The 15,696-nt window shown below is 43.7% G+C and overlaps 1 protein-coding gene across 16 annotated transcripts in view; it reads right to left on the reverse strand.

Annotated features, from left to right (window-relative positions):
* The window catches only part of AKAP13 (A-kinase anchoring protein 13), a 323,045-nt gene that overhangs the window by 9,218 nt on the left and 298,131 nt on the right, over nucleotides 1-15,696 (reverse strand). For all 16 annotated transcript variants that reach the window (XM_043524664.1, XM_043524676.1, XM_043524674.1 and 13 more), the window contains 9 exons: nucleotides 11,604-11,680; nucleotides 9,975-10,156; nucleotides 9,809-9,891; nucleotides 7,171-7,350; nucleotides 6,085-6,249; nucleotides 3,548-3,618; nucleotides 2,979-3,023; nucleotides 1,092-1,142; nucleotides 154-603 (listed from right to left, as the gene is read on the reverse strand). In XM_043524664.1, coding sequence (XP_043380599.1) covers nucleotides 154-603; nucleotides 1,092-1,142; nucleotides 2,979-3,023; nucleotides 3,548-3,618; nucleotides 6,085-6,249; nucleotides 7,171-7,350; nucleotides 9,809-9,891; nucleotides 9,975-10,156; nucleotides 11,604-11,680 — 1,304 coding nt within the window. The remainder of the gene's footprint in view (nucleotides 1-153; nucleotides 604-1,091; nucleotides 1,143-2,978; nucleotides 3,024-3,547; nucleotides 3,619-6,084; nucleotides 6,250-7,170; nucleotides 7,351-9,808; nucleotides 9,892-9,974; nucleotides 10,157-11,603; nucleotides 11,681-15,696) is intronic.

Raw genomic sequence — 15,696 nt, forward strand, 5'->3', positions numbered from 1 at the left:
TTCTTGCATCACATGGGCCACAGAACCTCCCCTGGTAATTCCATTACTGAGCCCATCAATTGTGACCGAACTAGATCATCTCTTTTAGGAAGACACCTTGTCAGCCCAGCCATGTGCCCTGCCTGAGAATTCAACTGGGAGCAGGGTGATTACCTGTCTGAGGTCAGGCTCCATCTGCACTGGGGGTAATCGTGACACATCTCTCTTGAGTTGATCCTTCTCCCTCTCCAGTTGTTTCTGTGCTGCGCGCAGCCGCTCCAGATCCATCTGGTAGGCTTCTTTCCTCCGCTTCAGCTCTTCCCTCTCCCTTTCCAGATCCTTGTGCCCCTTCTGTGCCTGCTCCTCTCGCTGGGCCAGCCGCACCTCCCGCTCTGTCAGCTCCTTCTCCCGGGCCTCCCACTCCTTCTCCCTCCTCCGCTTCTCCTCCTGGTGCTGGGCCTGCTGCTTCTGCAGGTTGGCCAGCTCCTGCCGCTGCTTCTCCAGGCTCCGCTGTTTCTCCTGCTCGATCAAGGAGTTTGGCCGGGAGGAGCTCCGTGTCAGCGCTCTCTCACTGAGAACCAGCTTCTGATCCTCAATATAAGTATCCTGCTGCAAGACTACAGCCTGAGGGGAGAGGCAAGGACAAAGTCAGTGTAGTGCCTCCCTTCACTGAATGCACAGACATGCAAAACTCTAACATCATGAGGCATCTCGCAACTGTAGTATGGGCGGGAGAAGGGTGGGGGAAGGAGGGGTATTTCATTAATCATTGTTAACCCTTCTCTGAGTCCAGAACCTAGTAATGTTGGTTTATTTGCCCTGATGAATCAGAGGGCCCAGTAGGGCTGGTTTATTTGAGGTACTTATTTGTAAGACACAGAGTAGGCCTGACCTGCCAAGCACTTGTAGCCCCTTCTGGCCTGGGCAGCAAGAGAGCAGGAGACAGTACAGAGTCACTAGGACACTGGACTGGACCCTTCAGTCTCACTATGGATGGGCAATGCAAAGGGAAGGGGGTGGAGGTGAAATGCTGACCTCACCACAGTCAACACTCACTGAGGGGGGCTGCTGTTTGGGAAAGAAGCACGTCACTATGTTTACGACCGACCTACCTGCAAAGTGCTGAGCAGCTTGTGGAGGTAGGTAATGCTTTGGAGAACGTGCTGCAAGGAAACAAAAGCACAAGAGTGTTGCTGCTATACCTCACTTTACTGTCTGACCACAGGCAAGGCCCATTTTCTTTTCCATTGTAACTCTAGCAACGAGCAGGGCTCCGTGTTTGTCATGGAGGTCGTGGAAGTCCGTTTCTTCCTGTGACCTCCATGACTTCTGCAGCCGTCAGTGTGTCTGGCCCCATGCCCAGCTGCTGCTGGAGCAACTCTGCAGCCAGCCACTCTGGCGGCCCCGCAGCCAGCTTCTGCTGGAGTGGCCCTGGGGCCAGCCGCACCAGCTGCTGCTCTGGCGGCCCTGGGGACTGCCCAAGCAGCGGCCGATATGGCTATCCACAGGGACTGCATGAGCAGCTGGGCCCAGGGCATCTGGAGCAGCCGCTCGCCCCCACAGGGCTCCCCACACCTGGCAGCTGGCCCCACAGGAATCCCGCCCCCGGCAGCTGGTGCCGCAGGCTCCCCCCTCCACCCAAAGATTCAATCAGGAATATTTATGGTATAAGTCATGGACAGGTCATGGGCGATGATTTTTTGTTCCTTGCCCATGACCTGTCCATGACTTTTACAAAAAATACCCCTGATTAAATCATAGCCTTAGCAATGAGGCTTACAAAGCCAGGCCATTTTATTTAAAGCCACACAGACATCCTTCTACTTCCCCCGACTCTTCCCATGCTCTCTTCCCTGTATTTACTTATCCCAAACAGACGTACTGGTCACAGGTATCTATTTATCCATCCATTTCTCTCGGGCATCTCAGAGACATCTAAGATAATCTGACCCTGGCCTTCCTCAGAGACCAGTGCAGCAACCAGTCATTGAAAGAACCTGACCATGGCATCTGGTGTGCAAATACTCTCACAACAAGGTGTGTGAATCATGCACAGAACCATGGGATTGTTGATACCTCACAGGAATTTTCAGGTTGTTTCTTTAAACTATTTCCTGTAATATTAACTGGTTAAAGCGCTAATGATGCTAGGAGAAATGATACAAGGAGGGAAAGGAACTGGCATGAGCTGACCACATTTTCAAATGTGCAGGGAAACAACTGTTAGGGTAAAAATCATAAAAAAGGCCCAGAATGTGTGCCTGTAATGTCTGTTCACAAATGCAAACCCCTGCATTTATGGTGCAGGGAAACCGCAAAATAATGGGCACACAAATGCTGCATGACTATTATTGGAGGCCTTTTGAAAATACAGTCCTTAAAGGCAAGCGCTCCAATATCATATACTGGTACAGTGACAACAGAATGCCTGATGCTTTGGGTGACTTCCCGTATCTCAAAACGCTGGCTAAATGCTTCTTTGAATCCTGATGAACATATTGTAATTACTTGTTTAATACAAAAATTCAATTGACAAAAAACTGCAGTATTTCCAATACTTGCGTAATAAATGTTATTAAGGGAACCTTTGCTCACCGTGATACTTAGCTGCTATTAAAGTTAATTGGGAGTTACCGATGCGTATCAAAGGGAGAATAGAAACCTAATTGCCTCAACTCACTACACCTGCATCATACAATTACACTCATTCTATCTGCAGATGCATGGTAAATACAGTCATGTGCTTTCTAATTGTAATTAAACCTTGATGTCTACAATCAAGGTGTATCCTACAGCTGGCAATTAGATGCCAGTAAGCAAATCCTTAGTCTGAGCATCCAAGCCTAAGTGCCCACATAACACAGTGGGTTTAGCTCTCAGTTTACTGTATTTAAGAGTCTTGTTAAACTTTAGCCTCACCTATTGAAACAAATACACTTGGTACCTAAACTGAAGGGGGGAAAAAACCCACACACCTAAGCCAGGGAGATTGTTCTTACCTCGTTGTTTCTTTTCAACACGAACATCAAATTCGCATTTCCGCCCTGTAAAAAGATCACAGATTTATAAAAAGGCAAATGAGAAATTATAGTAAGTGTCTTTCTAAAAGTAGGATGAAGCATAGACAAACACTCCCGTTTTCCTTTTTGGAAGGGCAGAACTCATGTAGTTTGTAGTAAGTGAAAAATCATTAAATCAAATGTTAATTAGCGATCATTTTGTAGTGATCCACAGCGAGAATGGGTGTGAGGGTATGTTTGGCCTTGGTATTTCAATAATGATGCATAATTAGACATGTTTCACTTGATTTGCAGACAGATGGCAGATAACCAGTGCCACAGAAGAGTATATTACCCAGTAAAATTGTTTTAGAGAGGGAATTTTAAAGGGGAGTTAAAACAAAATTGGTTTGAGCATGTGCCCCCCATTGTTTTTTCCAGGGGGGTGAGTTTTAACTTGTTCTAATATGTCCAGAAATATACTTTTTCAGATTAAAAAAAATACAATTCAAGTGTTAGAAGTGTCAAAGGCCCATGGATGACATTTGACACAAACACAACAATAGTACCTTCTTCAAAATGCTGTCTGATTCTGTTCTCCGAAGATCCTGAGCATCATCACTTTCATCTTTCTCTCCACCTAAAAGAAACACACCAGGTTGGCACAGGTCATTTAGTTTTTCAAACCCCAGATAAAATCCTCAGTCATTAGCAACTGTAAAATGGGGAAAAAGGACTTTAAAAGTGGATGCACGCAGCTGAGCCATGCTCTTCACATATGTATGTTTGCTTCCTATTTGTACCAATAAATATCAGTCATTGCTGACCGTGAGTGGAGAAGAACATAGGTTGGGTTCCAGCTTTGGTTTCAAATAGTATGCTGAAAATTTAGCAAGCTGACTTCTGGCTCAACTGTTAGTTTATGGGAATTGAGAGACTTCTGTTTCCATTTCACTAGCATATTTGCTCTGGTCTCCAAGACAAGTTGTTTTAGAACATGTAGTGTGAGTGACAACTATCAAGTCAGATCTTACTACATCAAGCTATGTTTCACTGCTACCCATGCAAACTGGACTTGGAGGACTTAGACCAGGGATCAACAACCCTTGGCATGCGGCCCACCAGGGTAAGCCCCCTGGTGGGCCAGGCTGGTTTGTTTACCTGCTGTATCCGCAGGTTCGGCCAAACGCAGCTCCCACTGACCGCGGTTCGCCGCTCCAAGCCAATGGGGGCTGTGGAAAGGGCGGCCAGCACATACCTTGGCCCACACCGCTTCCCGCAGCCGCCATTGGCCTGGAGCGGTGAACCGCGGCCAGTGGGAGCTGTGATCAGCCGAACCTGCGGACGTAGCAGGTAAACAAACCGGCCCGGCCTGCCAGGGGGCTTACCCTAGCATGTCGCGTACCAAAGGTTGCCGATCCCTGACTTAGACACTAGTAGTGCAGTATGTGTGTGCAAACAGGTAAGTTATTTTTTGTTAGCAGTTCACCCACAGTGTCGCACATTAGAACCCTGGAATTTTGATCAGGACACTCCATTTATCCACTGGGATCTTTAATTTCCAGCTGGACAGCTCATGAGAGTGCCTCCAATTGAGACATACCACATGAAAAACCCACCTGTGCCCAAGGCACCCCTCTAGTAGTTTTCTTCCGTTGATTTCAAGGTGCTTTACCAACATGGTGTAAGCATCCAACCCTGCTTTGAACAACCTACAGCACTGCAATCTAACCATATCCCCTTCCTGGAGTCTGGCTTTACTGGTAACTCAAACAAACAATAACCAACCCTAAACCGCAGCCTGTGCTATCTATCCAAGCATCCTTTCATTCCTTTGGAGGGTCCTAGAACCTGCCACTCTCCTCCATGTAGATGGGTAAATGATCATTTACTACTATTTTATAGATAGGGAAATGAAGTTATGAGGCTTGCCCAAGGTCACACAGGGAGTGAGTGGCAGAGTTGGGAATAGAACCCAGGTTTCCTGACACCCACCCATGTGCCTTCTCCAGTACGCCCTACAGTCTCCTCCCAAAGCCTCTTCAAGATCTCTCATTATCTAATTAATGTGAACATATCTCTGCAGAAGCCCAGGAAAGGTAAAGGGTGGGCTAAGCAGTAAACAATTTCACCAGCCCGGCTGGAGGCTGTCCAAATTATTGCTGCACTAAAAAGCAAGGAAGTGCAACCTAAACAAAATCCCTAAGGTTCCCTGGGCCAATGCATTTTTCATTGGTAGGAGAGGACCTGCTGGGAACTTTGTGGCCTTCCAATGGCTAAGAAACTCTTACATACGGCACACAGCAAATTGTTTGGAGCTTAAGCTTAGTAGTGCAGGAACAGAAGGCTGGAAAGGGGGTCGGGGAGTCCAGTGCTGAGACAGCGATGCCAGCATAGCAGAGTTTATGACAGTTGGGGTGGGAGGGTAGGAGAGAGCACACAGGGCTGAGTTCTGGGGGGGGCGGGGTATGGAAATCTCTGGAGCCTGCTGTAGACAAACAGTGAGTTGGGAAGCAGTGAACTGTGCTGCCAAACTAAACACTCATTCATTTGGCTGTGGGAGACTAAATCCACTGCGGGATTGACATGATCGATTGCGTTTGGTTTACGTGTGTGTAGAGAGCACAGGGAGGGAGGACGGAAGGTGGTGTCAGGCCCCAGCTAAGACCTCAGTTTGCTCTCAGGCTGGGAGGTGGGAGCCCACTGGAGATGAGGGAAGAGGGCTGCAGATATAGAAGCACTGAAGCGGAAGTGAAAGAAACAAATACATAATTAAGGCAAAAGTGTCCAAGTACTTTGTGTGTAAAGAAGGAAGGATGGTTTGAGGGGAAAGCACAGGACTAGAAGTCAGGAGAGCTGGCATCTATTCCCTGCTCAGTCCCAGACTTTCAGTAACCTGGGACAAGTCATTCCACCATTATATGCTGCACCTTCTGCATCTAGCAAATGGGTATAGTGATATTTACCAATCTCACGGGGGGGGTTGGAAAGCTAAATTCATTTAGATATATAAGAACTTTCAGTGTCTTGGCAGGTAGCTGCCAACCAGGTATAAGGCATTATTAATACACACCTTCATGCATGCACAATGCACAGAGATACTTACACTTGGATGCATTCATCTGATGACTGTCAAATCCTCCAAAAGTTTCTGCTCTTCTAGGAAGGGAGATGGGGCCAACGCCCCCTTCTTGCTCAGCGTTTGGCAGCAGGTCAGCAGCCCCAAGTGCACTCCCTAGACTCCTACTGATCAAGCTTTGCAAATATTCAACTGAAAGGATAAAAAGCCACAGGAAAAAAGGTCCATTAAAAAACATCCTCAGTATTTACTGACTAGTGTGTTGTTGTTTTTTCTGGCTTAGAGGTGTCAGGTCAGTAAATGTACACACTTGTTTATAAAAAGATTTAATGGGTTTATAGGAGGACCATGATGCAATAAGGGAGGTGCAGGTGCTCCACCTGCAAAAATGTCATGGTACATCAGGCCATAACTCAAACACACTGAGTCTTACACATGTGCTTCCCATCACCCTCTTCCTCCTTGGCAAATGTTCTTGGTGTATTCTTGCCCAAAGGCAGGATTTCTTACTTCAGCCTGCTGTGTAATTTACCAAGGGAAAGTGGGCTACATCTACTTGTGGATTTTCCAAAAGACTCAAGTGCCTCTTGTAGATACCAGACCCATAAACTCTTGCTGTGGTATGGAAATCCGTTTAGCCTAGCTGTTATATTCCATTATGTAGCAGGAGGGGAGCGTAACCAAAGATAGCACGGCCCATGTTTCAAACAAAAGACCAGATCCGGGGATGTAACTGAGTTGCACAGAACACAGACCAGTGTGTGGTGGCAACAGGATGAAAGTTCATTTTTGCACTGCCCTGACACATGGCACACATTTCAAACTCTATGAAGGGCTGGCTCCCCCTGTGGTAGGTTAGCAACCTCCACTGCCTTCTTCTCACCGATCATTATCATCCCCTTCCTTTCCTGAATTTGTAAGCCTTGTCTGTCTCACACGCTTTACTGTCTGAGGATGGGACTGTGTCTTTAATTATGGTCAATATTATTATTATTGTTTATTCATTAACAGAGAAGGGTCATTCTCCTGAAGGTGGCATTTGAGCACTCATGGATTCAACACAACACTGTTGTTTTGGACACTGTAATTAATGGGACTGCTTAGTTTGTTTACCCTCGTTTATTGCACTTTTCATAATGGTCTCCCCTTTGTGTGCCTCCTCTGTATTGGACCTGAACAGCACTCTGGAAACCGAGCCATCCTCTGGCATGCTACAGTCAGTCATATCCCGGAAAATCTTCTCCTTTTCCTCCAGCAGCACTAGGATCTGCTGATCTTTCTGCTGAAGCTGTTCTGTGGGTGAACAGGGGAACACAAATTTAAAACAGAAAACAACGCTACCCTAAGGAAACTGAATAATCCCTGTGACACGGGCCCCATCATGTGGTAAATCAAAGAATAGCAGGAATTGTGTGCAGTTTACAATCTACATTTAGGCCTTGCAGTGTTGTCGCAGCCATGTTGGTCCCAGGATACTAGAGTGTATACAGAATCTATAAGCAGGCTTGGCAGACTTTGATTTTTATTTTTTCTAATAATTTTGATGGATAACAACAACATTAATTTTTAAGCTTTTTCCCCCCAATTTTCATCTATTTAAATTTATATAGTTGCAGGAAATTACGGCTTTTCCCATTTTTATTGATTTGAATTTTCACTGTTGCAGGAAATTGCGAGGGGAGGGGGTGCAGTGTCAGACAATAGGGAGTGTCAGAGAATTATTAGTGACAGTAGATGATGAGATTCAAAAAGTTGAAGCTTTATAACCATTACAACACAAATTGTCAGCATCACATGTCAGAAATATACAAAGTAAATATCTTCAAATCAAACTAAGTTCTCAAGCAGCACCTTTCTTACTTCACCTATCTGCAGATTTAGATTTCTATTGATGGGAAAAAATTTGTTGTGTGTACAGTGAAACTGACATTTACCAATAAAAAATTAATCCTTCCAAGCCTAGCTATATGCTCTCACAAGGAGCAGTCCCCATGGAGTCAAACTTTGTTTTTCCAAATGAGGTTGGGGGACATGAAAGTAACACAGATTGAGGAGGTGTCACTCAAACAGATGCATTTGATACACGTTGGGGGTCATAACCTCATTTCAGACCATCCAGGTTTAGACAAACTGTGACAAAGTATAGTTACTCTACACAGCAAATATCAGAGTCAATCACCAGTAAAAAATAACAAATTCTAAACTATTTTGGGCTAATACCCATAACGAAACGTTTCAGAATCCCCAGAGAGCTGCGGTACTCAGCAATATTGCATTCCTAGTACACAGGCTGCTCAATGCTCAGTTTTCAATATAAATTCATACACACAATGGTGAAAACACCACAGGATAACAGTCCTAGAGGATCACTGCAATTCCCAGGTTATTGTATTCACTTGTCCTTTGACCTTTTTTTTTACATCTCAGACCTGAGGGGAGGCTACAACATAGGTAGGCACTAGGCACAGTCCTCCTCTTTGTGCTACCGAGGCACTATGCTTTGCACTCATTTCTTTGGCCTCACTTCTACTCGTAGGCAGGAGTAACTTGGCAGCCATGCTGCTGTACTTGCATTAATCCAGGAATGGGCGCCCTTGTGCTCTCTGCCCTGCTTGCTGGCTCTTTTACTTTGCAGTTAAACATACGCCCCTGCACCTCTGCTACCACCACAGCCAGCAAACAGAATTTCTGCAGCTACGTTGGTCATTTGGCATCTCAGAAATAAAGTCAGCACAGCAGAGCTCTGTCCCAGGCTCAAGGCTCCCGCTTCAAAACGACACATCTCATCCCGGGGGCAGTATTTGTCTGTTAGCAGTAAACAGCTACCCTGTGACAATGCTCCCACCTGAATGGCATCTTAGCTTTTACAGTGCAGTAAAGGAACTGTGCTAGCGATACTTGCAAAGCCACATATCTGCTTGACCCATGATGCGGCAGAGGAAACAATACAGAATAGGTGTATTTCTTCACTCTTTACTTCTCCTTCCACAGCCAAAACACCCTGCGTGTTGGGGCCATTCCTCTAGAGAGGAGGGCTCTCTGAAGAACCAGTGAATGTACCGCCAAGCCCTGGCTGGTGGGGATTACAACAGCAGCTCTCTCAGCTGCCTGTACATCTAGGGGCTGAGAGACGGGGACCTGAACCCTAATCCTCTCCCAAATATCTTGCCACTCCTAGACCATGCTGGTCTAGGCCACAAAATTCATTTTCTTCACAGCTGAAAGCCACTGGCACCTGAAAAGAACTAGAACTACTGACTAATAGAGGCAAGAGAGAAGCAGAGTACCTGACATATCAACGGTCTGCCAGTGCCTCACATGTACTGTACCACAGTTATAAGACAGCCTTTTTTGAAGGAGCCAGTGGAGGCCATCACCCCATGGGAAATCATTTCCCTGTCCTAAAGGACACGTCGTTGTTTCACTTCAGCTGCAGTTCTGTTTTAGCCCCAGTGAGGAGGGGAGAACTCATTTTGTCAAATTTGTAGCCCAACTGAAAATTGGGGGTTCTAGATTTGGACCGAAATTTGAAACTTTGGAGGTTCAGAGCTTTCCTTGGTACTGGCCCCTGGCAGCCTTACAACCCACGACAGACTGTCTTTCAAACAAGGATTTTAATTGTTTGCAAAGTGCAGGCTTCTATCTTCCCTGAAAACCCATGGTTAAAATCAGGGATGAAAAAGTTTCACAAAACACAGTATTAGGTTTGCAAAACTTCACCCAATGATTCTCTGAGCCCCAGCAGCCTTACCTTTTAACTCTCTGGCTTTGGTGTCCAATACTCTCTTCTCCAGTTCTGATTCACTCGGGATTCCTTCATCTTCATCTTTGTCCCTGCATGAGAGGTACCCCTCAATTACTACCACAACAAAGCATGTGAGAAACATCTAAACCACACAAATAGCGCGTTAACTTACATGGTGTTAATTGTGTCCTGAATTATTTGTATCCAGCTATTGCGTTCCTCCTTGGAGCTGGCGTGGACTTCTACCATCTCTGGATCTTTCACTACGGTGGTAATCAGGAATAAACCCTTTTCCTCATGGGCCACTTCTCGTACTATCAGTTTCTTCAGAGAGATTACAGTGGATCTCTGGTCCTTCAGATGAGAGGAGATTGGTGAGAAGACAAACAAAAAGCCTCAGAGCTTTAGGCTGGCAATAAGTGCTCAAAAGCTCCTAATACCTGCAGTCACACCTCCTTCCTACTTGTGAGTACCTTTTATCAACTACAGGCCAAAAAAGGTGCGAGGCTCACCAAACATGTATATTCTGAAAGTAATTTATTTCACTGTGCCCAGAATGCTGGTGTCACCTCCCTCTGTCAATTCAGGAGGAACTGCCCTCAGATGTCCCTGGATACAATTCAAAATTGCCTTTGTGGTTTTCCAGACTCTCCAAGAACTTGCTCTGATCTCACATCCTGCTGCCTATGCTCTCTATTCCTGGACTCTTTATCCCCACATCACCACTCTCGGTATGGCTTGCTGGTCCCTGTTTCACTGTCATCGCCTTTGTTCTCCCTCCCTCAGAACCCTTGCATCACATCCTCTCTTCAGATCTCACCAAAATCCTTCCTGTTCTCTGTAGCTTAAAACCGACTCCTGCTACGTAAATTTGTGTGAGACTGTTGCATCAAGGATTCCACAGAAGAGTATGTGCAATATGCTGTTAGGGTCACTGTAATATCACTGTGTAATCTCTCTGTTAGCATTGAAAACTTCTCTTCCCACCTGTGGCATGCAGAGTCCAATGGGCTCATTTGTGGTCTTTACAGAATCCCAGCAATTTGTGTGTGTGCTTTAGCAGAGGTTTGCCAGCATGAGCCTTGTGTGCACCACAGCCAGCAGAAGAGCTAGGAAATGCCCTGCGCTGGCAGCAGGGGGTTTGGAAATGTGGTTCAGTGAATGGGAAGAACAAGAGGAACAGAGAAAGTCTCCTCTTTGAAGCATGCATGCCAGACCCGTGGCTACTCACTGGTTTGGGGGCCACTAGCATTTTTTTTTCATCAGGTCAGCATGTCTCATAGCCTGTCTCTTTCATCTAGGACTTTCTCTGAAAGTTCCTGTTTTTGTTTACATCAACTGGTCCATGACAAATATATTCCTATAGCATGCTGTTTTGTGAGCTTCTTGAACTTTATTGCAGCAGTAGGCTTTTGTTCCTGTGCTTTTTGCTTTTTAGATTGATTTATTAAGTCTGTTCTTTCTGCTGGGATTCATTTGTACACAGTTCACGTTCTTCCCTCCTAAGTGAGCAGGATTTGCACAGGCTGATGAAGAATAAATGTATCCAATGACAGGCTTATTTTCAGAGCCAATTATCAAATGTTCAAAATCACTGTAGAAATCACCGAGTGGGGGTGGGGTGCGGGAGAAATTAAGACATGTTTTCAATAGAAAATAATGGAGTGTGCTAAGGAAACAAAACTGTTACATGCAAAGTGATCTGTCCAATAAAAACTAAGGAATGTAGCAGGCAGTGACATGCTTTCATTGCAAGGATCATCTATGTAAAAGAAAGGAAGAGAAAACATCAAAGCCTTACCAATGAGGCAAAGACATACTTCTGGTCCTTTTCCTGAAGGAATATCAGCATGTCTGAGAGGAGGACAGCCTGGACCTCTACAACGGAGAAAAAACACCAAGGTTTAACCATCAAATATATATCTATGTCAATCACTGGTTCTTGTGCCTACCAATACCTTTTATTTAGCAATGCCGTGCATGCTAGAGCTCCTGGTGAGCATAAGAGCGATAATTTGGGCTACCCTAAGAAAGTGGATTAGTCTGCTGTTTGCTGTGTTTTGCTTCCTAGTTAGTAGGAACCGTAAGCATCGCAGAGGCAATATGCTCAGCTCCTAGAAAGAGAATGGCCTCTATCTCTATAGCGACTCCTGTGGGCAATGTAAAATCAACATTGAAAGAAGTCAGACGGAATCATATCTACTCGTTCTTGGCTGGGATGTTCTTTTCAAACCACAAGCCCTCTGAGAGTCATGGAAGATTGGGGAAATGGAAGCAAGGGATGCTCACTGAACATATACCCTATTCATTCACATAATCAATATTTTTATCCTCAAGCAAAATATCTGTTTGGTTTTATTGCTCTCCTCTCTTGAGTGATGCAAATTAACTTGTAACAACACTTGTCAGCTGCAGTTTCTTCCCCAAGCACTTTAACTTCAGCAGCTAATGTTGACTCTGCCCACAGATGTATATGGCTCTCTCTGAATTCACGAGGAGCCAAACGGGTGTGCCTCAGAGGGGAGAATCTGACTCAAGCAGGAGAAAAGAAAGAAATGCAAAGAGGATGAAGAGAAAATTCTGAATCAGAGCAAGGATATTTGCCCAAAATACACATGCTACCTTCCAAATCGCCTCATGATACAGTACATCACAAGATTACATAGTAAGTATTGAGTGCGATGCCCCACCCAAGCCCCACCGCACAAAGAGTTTCTGTGTAATACACTACGAGACCTCGTGACATACAGATGAGGTAAACTCAAAAGCTAACTCATCCCCTGCGTAACTCCTTCCAGGCATTTTGGAGGAACAAGATCCCTTTCAGATCAAATACGAACCAAACTTTTGCCAAAGCCTCAAACCAAACCCAAACCTCTTTGGAGGTTTGTAAAAGTTCAGGTAAGATTTGTTTTACTTTGGTTTGTTTTTGTTTCCAACTGCACTTTCTGCTTTTGGTGCAGAGGAGGAAAGACCAAAATACTTCAAGGAAAGCTATATCCGTGTTTCTCCTGGCTCCAGTTCCAAACCCCAGAAGTTAGGGTAAGCAGGTTCTAAACTTTTGGATGCTTTCCCATCTGGAACTTCTGACTCATCTCTACTGGCTAGCTATAGGCTCTGGTAGTCGGAGCTATTATTTCTATAGGAAATGCATAATAAAACGTATGCTGAGAGATCTCATGAAAGTGTAACCCACATGCCAAATAGGGAGATATCTCTTTAAGAGATCTATTGGGTAGGAATGAGTTGTGTCTGCATCACTGCTGCTAGGCAGATGCACAATTAACATTCCACTCAGAAGTTTCTGAAATTGGGTGTGGTAGTTTTGGGTATGCTCAATAGGTTCCCCGTTGCTGGACTCAGACTTCACGAGGGCAAGTAGTCAGGGCAGCTGCTTTGCAACAGGCCATGTGCACTCTGTGGGTTGGGAAAAGCTGAACTCCAGGAGCAGAAAGCAGGCTGTTTTCCCTAACTCTGAAGCATTTTGCAGCAGGTTGGTGGTGCAGTTCACCCAGCAGGGAAGCCCTGACAGTGGTTAATTATAGAGAGGAAAATGGGAGGGAAAATTAATTTCTTTTATTTTAACTGTATACTTTGAATGCTGTTTAATTTTAGCTAAATTGTTTTAGTTTAAATTGTCTCAACCAGTATGATTCCCTAACTTTTATTTAAATGGGATAATGAGGAAAGAGTCATTTATATTTTGCTATTCTCAGTTTTGTTTTCTTATAACAGGATTTTTTTAAATCTATAAACTTAACTGAGTGGTTAGTTAATTGGTTAGCCGACTAGCTGAGTGATTTCAGCAGAGGAGGAAGAGTCTGCATGGATTCCAGCTGAAGATTTCTACAGGCAAGTGGAGGCAAGATGTTGGTTTTGACTCAGCAGACTGTATAGATTTGGTGATCAAAGACTAATTGAGACTCAGGTGAACTCAACCTAAGCTTTTGGGAACTCTGAGTTTCTTCTCGCTGTGTTTCGGTGGGGACTGACCTGTAATTTTTTTTCTTTATGTTTATGTATAACTGTAAAGGTAATACATGTGGATTATAAAGTAACCATGTAATGTTGCAGAAATTACGTGGTAATTATTATTATTATTAATTATGTTTTTTATCATTTTATAAAGTTGGTACTTAAGAATTAAGTTCATTCCTTTTGTTCTTCTGGACTTGATTGTGGGGAAGTTGACCTTGTGGAATCCTTGCTGAAAATCCTCAATGACTAAATTCTGGCTCTCCAGGTGCTTTTCTATGGGTTTTTTTAGGCACTGGAGAAGGGCACTGAAGTAAACTCTAGCGTCCACCCAAAGATTACAATAGCAAGAGAAATAATTTGCCTTACCACCGTCCATAGTCACAAACATTCCTAGGAACTAGGGCTGTCAATTAATCTCAGTTGACTCAGATGATTAACTCAAAAAAATTAATCGTAATTAAAAAAATTAATTGTGATTAATCACACTTATAACAATAAATTGAAATTTATTAAGTATTTTTGGATATTTTTCTACATTTTCAATATTGATTTCAATTACAACACAGAATACAAGTGCATCACTTTATATTATTATTTTTGATTACAAATATTTGCAATGTAAAAATGATAAACAAAAGAAATAGTATTTTTCAATTCACCCCATACAAGTACTGAAGTGCAATCTCTTTATCATGAAAGCGTAACTTACAAAAGCAGATTTTTTTTTGGTTACATAACTGCACTCAAAAACAAAACAGTGTAAAACTGTAGAGCCTACAAGTCCACTCAGTCCTACTTCTCATTCTGCCAATCGGTAAAACAAACAAGTTTGTTTACATTGACAGGAGATACTGCTGTCTGCTTCTTGTTTACAATGTCACCTGAAAGTGCTGATGATGCTCGTTAAAAAAATAATGTGTCAATTAAATTTATGACTATACTCCTTTGGGGGGGGCGGGGGGAGAATTGTATGTCTCCTGCTCTGTTTTAAATATATTCTGCATATATTTCATGTTATAGCAGTCTCGGATGATGACCCAGCACATGTTCGTTTTCAGAACACTGTCTCAGCAGATTTGACAAAATGCAAAGAAGGTACTGATGTGAGATTTCTAAAAACAGCTACAGCACTCGACCCAAGGTTTAAGAATCTGAAGTGCCTTCCAAAATCTGAGAGGGACAAGGTATGGAGCATGCTTTTAGAAGTCTTAAAAGAGCAACACTCTGGTGTGGAAACTACAGAACCCAAACTACCAAAAAAGGAAATCAACCTTCTGCTGGTGGCGCCTGACTCAGATGGTGGAAAATGAACATGCGTCAGTCCGCACTGCTTTGGATCGTTATCAAGCAGAACCCATCATCAGCATGGAAACATGTCCTTTGGAATGGTGGTTGAAGCATGAAGGGACATATGAATCTTTAGCACATCTGGCACGTAAAAATCTTGCAACGCCAGCTACAACAGTGCCATGTGAACGCCTGTTCTCACTTTCAGGTGACATTGTAAACAAGAAGCGGGCAGCATTATCTCCTGCAAATTGTGATCAACCTTGTTTGTCTGAGTGATTGGCTGAACAAGAAGTAGTACTGATGGGGTTTTTTTGTACATAATTCTACATTTGTAAGTTCAACCTTCATGATAAAGAGATTGCACTACAGTATTTGTGTGAGGTGAACTGAAAAATAATTTTGTTTTGTTTTTTACAGTACAAATATTTGTAATCAAAAATAAATATAAAGTGAGTACTGTACACTTGGTATTTTGTGTTCTAAGTTAAATTAATATTTGAAAATGTAGTAAACATCCACAAATATTTAAAATAAATGGTATTCTATTGTTGTTTAATCATGAAATTAATTTTTTTAATCATGCAATTAATCGTGATTAATTTTTTTAATCGCTTGACAGCCCTACT

Source organism: Chelonia mydas, chromosome 10, assembly GCF_015237465.2.
Source record: "Chelonia mydas isolate rCheMyd1 chromosome 10, rCheMyd1.pri.v2, whole genome shotgun sequence".
Lineage (NCBI taxonomy): Eukaryota > Metazoa > Chordata > Testudines > Cheloniidae > Chelonia > Chelonia mydas.